Here is a 9,460-nt window from a genome sequence, read left to right as displayed (position 1 = left end):
AATCTGATTTATGGCTGTGAGAAATTAAAAATGTCAAAAAAGTGGCCACATTTTCCTGATTTAAATGTAATTTTAATCCATAAGAAAAAGTGAACCAAAGACATGAAAATCTGAATTGTTTTGATTCTTGAATTTCAATGGTAGAATTTTGCAGTGTTTTCATTGTGTTTGAAATATGAAAATGAAATATTCACAGTTTAAATATCTTTATGATATTTTCAAGCCTTCAATTTCAACAAGTTAAAACTACAAAAGGTTTGGACAAAATACAACAAGATCTGTCTCTTTGTAAATAATCACATTTCAAACCCTTTTGTGTTTGAACAGAAACAGAGACAAAGAGGAAACAGAGAGGAAACAAAGACTGAGGAAACAGAGGAAACAGAGAGGAAACAAAGGCAGAGATGAAACAGAGACAGAGGAAACATAGACAGAGAGGAAACAGAGAGGAAACAGGGAGGAAACAGAGAGGAAACACTAAGGAAACAGAGAGGAAACAGAAACACAGAGAGGAAACAGAGAGGAAACAGAGACAGAGAGAGGAAACAGAGAGGAAACAGAGACAGAGAGAGGAAACAGAGACAGAGAGGAAACAGAGAGGTAACAGAGCGGAAACAGTGAGGAAACAGAGACAGAGGAAACAGAGAGGAAACAGAGACAGAGGAAACAGAGACAGAGAGGAAACAGAGAGGAGACAGAGAGGAAACAGAGAGGAAACAGAGGTGTTGAAGAGACAGATCTTGTCGCTCAGACGCAGCAGAACGACCTCAGGACTCACTCTGGGTCTTTTTACTTTATCACTGCAGAAAGTTCCAGTTTCAGACATAATATATTCAGTACATTTGACCTTCAAAATGTTACTCAGAGACACGTTTATACTTGAGTAATCATTTGGGCCACTACTTTTTACTGGAGTAATATTATTGTAAAGTAACTATTATATATATGTCCTCTCTCCACCTCTGTGAGTGAGTCCTACCCTCTACATTCAATAACAATAGATATGCGGTCTTATTTCTCATCCTCAATTTCTCTTTTGACAATTAAAATGAAACAATTATCTCGGCAAACTATTTTTGATTCTGCCTTTGCTTCTAAACCAGAAAACGAACAGGAGACTTTACTTTCTACAACTTTACTTCATAATTCGTTTGTACCTGACGTCTAAAAGAGCGAGTATGAACGCAGATGATCACATGATACAGACTTAAGGCTCATTTATGCTCCATTTTCACACCTGAACAGACGAAACAAACTCTTCAAACGTCAGGTCTGTGTTCTGTAAACCACCACCAGAGGACGCCCCAACGGAAGAAAAAGTGCGCCAAGAAAAACCAACATGGCGGCGTCCAACTGCTGGAAAAAGAGCCAAGAAAAGGAGGTGAGCGACGCCTTTCTTTGTTTTGCCGCTTGTTCTAGTCACTTTTTTGAGTCGTTGCTGCCCCCAGTGGTCAGCAAATGTACAGCTCAGTTGCTACGCATTCACAAACTGCAGACAAATCGGATACGGGTCAAATGACAAATGAATACGGACAGAGTAGTGTCCTTTATCTCCCCCTACGCTCCACACACAGCAAATATGGAGAAACGCTTGTCGTTTAAAGTTGATTTGATCAAAACACGGGCAAAAACGAGGCAAAAAAAGGGCAAAGACGCATTGATCGGTGGTGCCGCTCGTATTTCGGACCCTCGAGTCGCGACGTCGAGGGCCGTGTGTCCGAAGAGAACGACGTCGGCGCTTAAGTCGTTTCCTCAGCGTCAGAAGTGTGTCGGGAATCGCCGCGACAACGCTGAAAAACATCCACCTTGAATATAATGACGCCTTCCTGATCGTCGACGACATCAGGGCAAACTCTGGCCCCGCCCCTCGCCGTCGAGGGAGAGGAAACAGAGAGGAAATAGAGACAAAAAGAGGAAATAGAGAGGAAATAGAGACAAAGAGAAGAAACAGAGAGGAAACAGAGACAAAGAGAGGAAACAGAGAGGAAACAGAAACAAATATAGGAAACAGAGGAAACAGAGGCAAAGAGAGGAAACAGAGAGGAAATAGAGACAAAGAGAGGAAACAGAGGCAAAGAGAGGACAAAGAGAGGAAACAGAGACAAAGAGAGGAAACAGAGACAAAGATAGGAAACAGAGAAGAAACAGAGACAAAGAGAGGAAACAGAGAGGAACCAGAGACATCAGGACAAACTCTGGCCCCGCCCCTCGCCCTCCCCGCGGTGCTCCGGGCCCCTCCGCGCCGTGTCCAGGGCCCGCCGCCTCAGCACCCGGTCGAGGATGTGGGCGCAGGTTTGCCTGTACTGGTGGCGCAGGAGCGAGTAGACGAACGGGTCGCAGGCGGCTTTACTGTAGGCCAGCAGTTTGGAGAGCAGGGCCCAGCGAGGGGGGACGTGCACGGCCGGGAACAGCTCCAGCACCCTGGGGAGACATAGGCGGGGCCAGAGGGGCGTGGCCAGGCTGAGTCACTACATGTTCACTACAACTGAATAATAAAAAGGATTAATAATGACTGAAACTATTACAATTGCGTGGTTTTCTTGTAGACTATATGACTAAAAGTGAACATTTCCTTCAATTTAAGGCCGTGGCTGCAGAGCCGCGGCGCGGTCAAATGGCCCAGATGTTTCAGGAGCCGCAGCACGGCCATATAGCCTCATGGCTAACCCTAACCCTAACCCTAACCTTAGCCCTAACCTTAGCCCTAACCCTAACTCTAACCCTAGCCCTAACCCTAACCTTAGCCCTAATCCTGACCTTAGCCCTAACCCTAACCTTAGCCCTAACCCTAACCTTAGCCCTAACCCTAACCTTAGCCCTAACCCTAACTCTAACCCTAGCCCTAACCCTAACCTTAGCCCTAACCCTAACCTTAGCCCTAACCCTAACCCTAACCTTAGCCCTAACCCTAACCTTAGCCCTAACCTTAGCCCTAACCCTAGCCCTAACCCTAACCTTAGCCCTAACCCTAACCTTAGCCCTAACCTTAGCCCTAACCCTAACCCTAGCCCTAACCCTAACCTTAGCCCTAACCCTAACCTTAGCCCTAACCTTAGCCCTAACCCTAACCTTAGCCCTAACCCTAACCTTAGCCCTAACCCTAACTCTAAGCCTAACCCAGCACGGTCTAACCCGACGCGGTCAAATAGCCTAGCAGTTTTCGGCCGTGCGCCGCGGCTCTGTAGACTCAATTTAAAGCAGAAATAAGTAGCTCTGGCAATAGAGCGCCCCCTGCAGCTCGCACGTGAAACTACATTGTGCTTTATCATAATAAGTCTCACACAAAAACATTTCACTTTGCCAAATATAAAAAAGGTGCTAGGGTTTCTCAGGGGAGTTGTCTTGGAACTAAACCCGGACTAAACCTGGACTAAACCTGGACTAAACCTGGACTAAACCTGGAACTAAACCTGGACTAAACCTGGAACTAAACCTGGACTAAACCTGGACTAAACCTGGAACTAAACCTGGACTAAACCAGGACTAAACCTGGACTAAACCTGGACAAAACCTGGACTAAACCTGCACTAAACCTGGAACTAAACCTGGACAAAACCTGGACTAAACCTGGACTAAACCTGCACTAAACCTGGAACTAAACCTGGACTAAACCAGGACTAAACCTGGACTAAACCTGGACAAAACCTGCACTAAACCTGGACTAAACCTGCACTAAACCTGGAACTAAACCTGGACTAAACCTGGAACTAAACCTGGACTAAACCTGGACTAAACCTGGAACTAAACCTGGACTAAACCAGGACTAAACCTGGACTAAACCTGGACAAAACCTGCACTAAACCAGGACTAAACCTGGACTAAACCTGGACTAAACCTGGACAAAACCTGGGCTAGACCTGGACTAAACCTGGACAAAACCTGGACTAAACCTGGACTAAACCTGGACAAAACCTGGACTAAACCTGGGCTAAACCTGGACTAAACCTGGACAAAACCTGGGCTAGACCTGGACTAAACCTGGACTAAACCTGGGAGACCGTAGTACTTAGTTCAAATTCAGAGAGTTCAAAGTTGGCATTTTTCCCATTGGAATAGCATGGGAGGGTTCTGTCATCGCTATGGCTACACCGTAACAAAGTCTCATTGACTTTTTTGATTGGGACGTTAAATTGGAATTTTGTGCCAAATTTCATAATATTTGGAGAAACAAAAAATGTTGTTCCCTAAATGAAATGTAATTTCACTCTGTAGGGGGCGCTATCACACCAAATGTATTTGTTTCACGTAGGTTTAAGGGGTTTAACAACACAAATTTGACGCAATTCAGACTTTATAAGTGCAAATGACAACAAATGTAAAATTTGGAACTTTTCTGAAATTCTAGCTTCAGTTTGTGGATACTCCGCTCAGAGGCCGTGAAAGATATCGACCCATGCGTCCTACTGTACCTGAGAGGCTTGTAAAGCTTGTGACGTGCAACAAACGTATGTAGTAGTAGTAGTATTTGTAGTATTTGTAGTATTTGTAGTATTTGTAGTATTAGTAGTATTTGTCTGTACCTGGTGATGACGTACGGAGCAAAGCAGATCATGAAGGTCCCAATGAAGGTGCTGATCTTTTTTGTGGCTCTTTGTCGTCTTCTCTTCTTCTCCTCTAGACACCGCTGACGCACACTGTAACACAACCAGGACTGTTACAACACACTGTAACACAACAAGGACTGTTACAACACACTGTAACACAACAAGGACTGTTACAACACACTGTAACACAACAAGGACTGTTACAACACACTGTAACACAACAAGGACTGTTACAACACACTGTAACACAACAAGGATTGTTTACAACACACTGTAACACAACCAGGACTGTTACAACACACTGTAACACAACAAGGACTGTTACAACACACTGTAACACAACAAGGACTGTTACAACACACTGTAACACAACAAGGACTGTTTATAACACACTGTAACACAACATGGACTGTTTATAACACACTGTAACACAACAAGGACTGTTACAACACACTGTAACACAACAAGGACTGTTACAACACACTGTAACACAACAAGGACTGTTTATAACACACTGTAACACAACAAGGACTGTTACAACACACTGTAACACAACAAGGACTGTTTATAACACGCTGTAACACAACAAGGACTGTTACAACACACTGTAACACAACAAGGACTGTTTATAACACGCTGTAACACAACAAGGACTGTTACAACACACTGTAACACAACCAGGACTGTTACAACACACTGTAACACAACAAGGACAGTTTATAACACACTGTAACACAACAAGGACAGATTATAACACACTGTAACACAACAAGGACTGTTACAACACACTGTAACACAACAAGGAAAGATTATAACACACTGTAACACAACAAGGACAGTTTATAGCACACTGTAACACAACAAGGACTGTTTATAACACACTGTAACACAACAAGGACTGTTACAACACACTGTAACAAAACAAGGACTGTTACAACACACTGTAACACAACAAGGACAGTTTATAACACACTGTAACACAACAAGGACAGTTTATAACACACTGTAACACAACAAGGACTGTTTATAACACACCCAGGACTAAAACCCAGAATTAAACCCATATTAAAGGTGTTTATAACTCAGTTTGATTCTGTCTTTGATCGTTTCCTTTACTTTGAACTTCCTTCAGGTGAAACGTCTCCTTTGCTCAGAGACAGATTCACGTCAGAAGAAACTGGTTTGAAGTTGAAACGTTTGATTTGAGCTCTGCATTTCCTGAGTCCAAACCTTGAATCCGTCGTTTACTGTGCGTCTCATTGACATTTTTAGTTTCATCTTATTTCCTTTTTGCTTTCAAGTAAAACTCCATCAAAGCGCCGGAGGAACTGTGTCTTTAGTGGAGATGAAACTAAAGATCTAAAGATGATTTCAGGACGTCAGGATCGTTTGGTTCATCGACAATCGTGATTATTCAGATCGCAATGTCATCGTAAGAATGAATCAATAATAAAGCATCATTGATGAGTCATTTCTGTTTAATCTCTACTCAAAAATAGAAAACTTGTGCCTTTTTTATCAGGCTGTGTACTTTTTAATTCAGAACGTTTGAAGTAAAGAGATAAAAGTATTCCCTGCTTGTTTGGTGCAATAACATGTAAGAACTAATCGTAAAATGGAGATGTTATTTCTACAATCATCGTAACACTGACATTTGACATTGTGACATCTTTTCATAGTCGACAAGTCAAACAATGATCTCTATTGTTCATCTGACTAAGTAAAGGTCGAAATGAGGCGACTGACACAGATAGAGAATATTTATGAATAAAGTGCATTATTGATGAAAATGGGATATTCTTTTTTTCTGCTTTAATAATGCAACTGTCTGACCTTTAAAGGACACACATTAAGGGATCATCTCAAAATGGGTTGAAGCTGAAAAGACTTCATATTTTTCGTCTTGGGAGGTTGAACCTACATTTTGTCTTTTTGTTGCTTTGAAGCTTCAATACATTGTTGTGGCAGTAATTGTTTTGAAATGCTAAAAAACTCTCAGCAACGAGCATTAGGCCAACATCAGGCGGCGGGTGCGTGCGGGAGAGCACGGCGTGCCGTGGCCGTGCGGGGAGCGGGGCGGGCGTCAACGCGGCTGGTGCAGAAAAGTTGGAAAATCTCTTGATCAGCAAATGATCAAGAGATCAGGCTCTAGTAACGTGCTACGCACTGACCGGAAGAAGAACCAAAATAAACCCGCATGAGGTTTGGCCAATCACAGAAGACGTGAGATTCTCACTGAGACAAAAGCGTGTGTTCTGCTTCTGTCATTCTGACATGTCTAAGATCTAAACTCAGGCAATTGACAATTACAGGTTTTGACAAGAAACATGAGTTTCTCACTCTCTCATCCTCTTGAGACTGTCTCAATGTGGTCATCTCACAGTTTATGACTTCTACTGATAAAAAAACCAAAGGATGTTCAGAGATGTTCACTAGAGGTGAGCAGGTCTATCAAGCTATTATCGTTTTATCAACACGTAAAATTTTTGTGAAGCCAGAAGAGAGACGAAAAATATTACATCTTTTAAGCTTCAACCTATTTTGAGAAGATCCCTAAGCTAAGTTCTCGCTCTGCTCCTCGTCACAAACTCGGCTGGAGTCATGTTCAGCTTGGTTCACAGTTTGATAAAGTCCTCTCCCCTCCGAGCCTCAGAAACACTCCGTTCTGAATCTCCTCCATAACTGACCTTTTCTCCATCTGTAAAAGTGACAATCTGCTGCTGTTTTTAGCTCCATAAATCATCTCCAGACTCTTGAGCTTTGAACTAAGTACTCAAAACTGCCATGACCACAGTAACTGCCCTGACAATCAAGGACTGGACTAAAATGAAGCACTATTTAGATTTATATACTTTGAAGTACTTTGAAGTAACTTTCCTCTCCCCGTGACGCGCTTTACCTCGGGTGGATGTCCACGAGCAGCACGAGCGTCTGCATGGTGATCACGTCGATCCTTCTGCAGTGGAACCGCGCCACTTTCAGCACTTTGAGGTACGTGACGCACAGCACCACGCACGACAGCAGGAACGTGCACGCGTGGAACAGCACCGTGAACGCCACAAACCGCGTCCGGGCCTCGTGCGCGCGGGAGCTCGCCACCAGCGTGCACGACGCGTACAGCCGGTGATACCCGACGAGCGACAGGCACGCGGCCGCGGCGGAGAACGAGGCCGAGTGCGTCCACGCGTATCCCAGCACCAGCAGCGCGTCCCGGTGCCGCATCCTCGAGTGGTACCGCAGCGGGAAGACCACGGCGAGCCAGCGGTCGATGCTCAGCGCCGCCATGCTCAGCATCGAGTTCGTGGATAAGAACGTGTCCAAAAAGCCCAGCACTTGGCACAGCGCGTCTCCTCCGGGCTGCGCGCCGCTCACGACGCCCGCGAGCGTCAGCGGCATGTTGGAGACCGTGAGCGCGACGTTACAGACGGTCAGGTTGAGCGTGAAGAGCCCGGGCACCTGCGCGCGGAGCTCCGGGTTGTACAGGAAACACACCAACACCAAAATGTTGGACACCAAACTCACGACGATGATGACGAGCATGAAGGCGCAAGCCGCGAGCTCCACCGCGTCCATCCTGTGCCGAGGCGCGCGCTCACAGCCCGCTACGTGTCGTGTCCCGTGCGCGTCCCGCTGTGTCCACGCGTGCTCATGGCTTCAGACTGCGTGTCCCCTGCGTCCCGCTGTGTCCACGCGCTGTGTCCACGCGTGCTCATGGCTTCAGACTGCGTGTCCCCTGCGTCCCGCTGTGTCCACGCGTGCTCATGGCTTTGTCCCCTGGTCACGTCTCCAGAACCTCCCGTTCACACTTTTCACATTCACCGCATCAAAACTGCGACTAAACTCAAACTAAACCCGGCTCAAGACTAGAACTGAAACCAGCTCAGTTCAGGCCCAAATAACGACCCGTGAGGACGCGTTCTTCTGATCCAGTGTCGCCTTTATCCACGCTCCACAACAACAAACACGCGCGGAGCTCGTGGGACCGGCGCGTGTCTCTGCGTCGCGCGTAAATGTCTCCAAAAGTGACATCTTTTCACTTGCATAAAAGCAAAAGCGTAAATCCAAAGTGTCCAGCTCTGAGCGCGTGTGGACAGTGTGTGGACAGTGTGTGGACAGTGTCTGGACAGTGAGTAAGGCTCACGGTGCGCAGCGCGAGGCTTTACGCACGGACGTGTGCGCACGCGCGGGTTAAAGAACTGGTCTTTATGGATGAACCAGGACTAAACCAGGACTAAACCAGTACTAATCCAGGACTAAACCAGGACAAAACCAGGACTAAACCAGGTCCAAACCAGACTAAACCAGGTTTAAACCAGGACTAAACCAGGTCCAAACCAGGACTAAACCAGGTCCAAACCAGGACTAAACCAGGACTAAAACCAGGTCTAAACCAGGACTAAACCAGGTCTAAACCAGGACTAAACCAAGTCTAAACCAGGTCTAAACCAGGACTAAACCAGGTCCAAACCAGGACTAAACCAGGTCCAAACCAGGACTAAACCAGGACTAAAACCAGGTCTAAACCAGGACTAAACCAAGACTAAACCAGGTCTAAACCAGGTCTAAACCAGGATTAAACCAGGACTAAACCAGGACTAAACCAGGTCTAAACCAGAATTAAGCCAGGACTAAACCAAGACTAAACCAGGTCTAAACCAGGTCTAAACCAGGATTAACCCAGGACTAAACCAGGACTAAACCAGGTCTAAACCAGGACTAAACCAGGTCTAAACCAGGATTAAACCAGGACTAAACCAGAACTAAACCAGGTCTAAACCAGGACTAAACCAGTTTTAAAACCAGGACTAAACCAGGTCTAAACCAGAATTTCAGATTTCATTCATGTTTAGTGAGGAAGACAGAGGAGGGTGCTGGATGAAAGAGGGAGAGAGAGTGGGAGATGGAGAGAGAGAGAG

The 9,460-nt window shown here is 45.5% G+C and overlaps 1 protein-coding gene across 1 annotated transcript; it reads right to left on the bottom strand.

Moving 5' to 3' along the window:
- Nucleotides 1-2,183: 2,183 nt before the first annotated feature.
- LOC140369469 (G-protein coupled receptor 26-like) lies at nucleotides 2,184-8,117 on the bottom strand. The gene is made up of 3 exons (XM_072456815.1): nucleotides 7,444-8,117; nucleotides 4,521-4,634; nucleotides 2,184-2,421 (listed from the first exon to the last, which is right to left on the bottom strand). The coding sequence occupies exons 1-3, from the start codon at nucleotides 8,115-8,117 to the stop codon at nucleotides 2,184-2,186; spliced, it is 1,026 nt and encodes a 341-aa protein (XP_072312916.1).
- Nucleotides 8,118-9,460: the final 1,343 nt, after the last annotated feature.

Source organism: Eucyclogobius newberryi, unplaced genomic scaffold (assembly GCF_026437365.1).
Source record: "Eucyclogobius newberryi isolate DKJ021-1_F unplaced genomic scaffold, fEucNew1.0.hap1 SCAF_20, whole genome shotgun sequence".
NCBI lineage: Eukaryota > Metazoa > Chordata > Actinopteri > Gobiiformes > Gobiidae > Eucyclogobius > Eucyclogobius newberryi.
The sequence above is the reverse complement of the archived record's forward strand: the minus strand, read 5'-3'. Positions and strand labels throughout refer to the sequence as shown.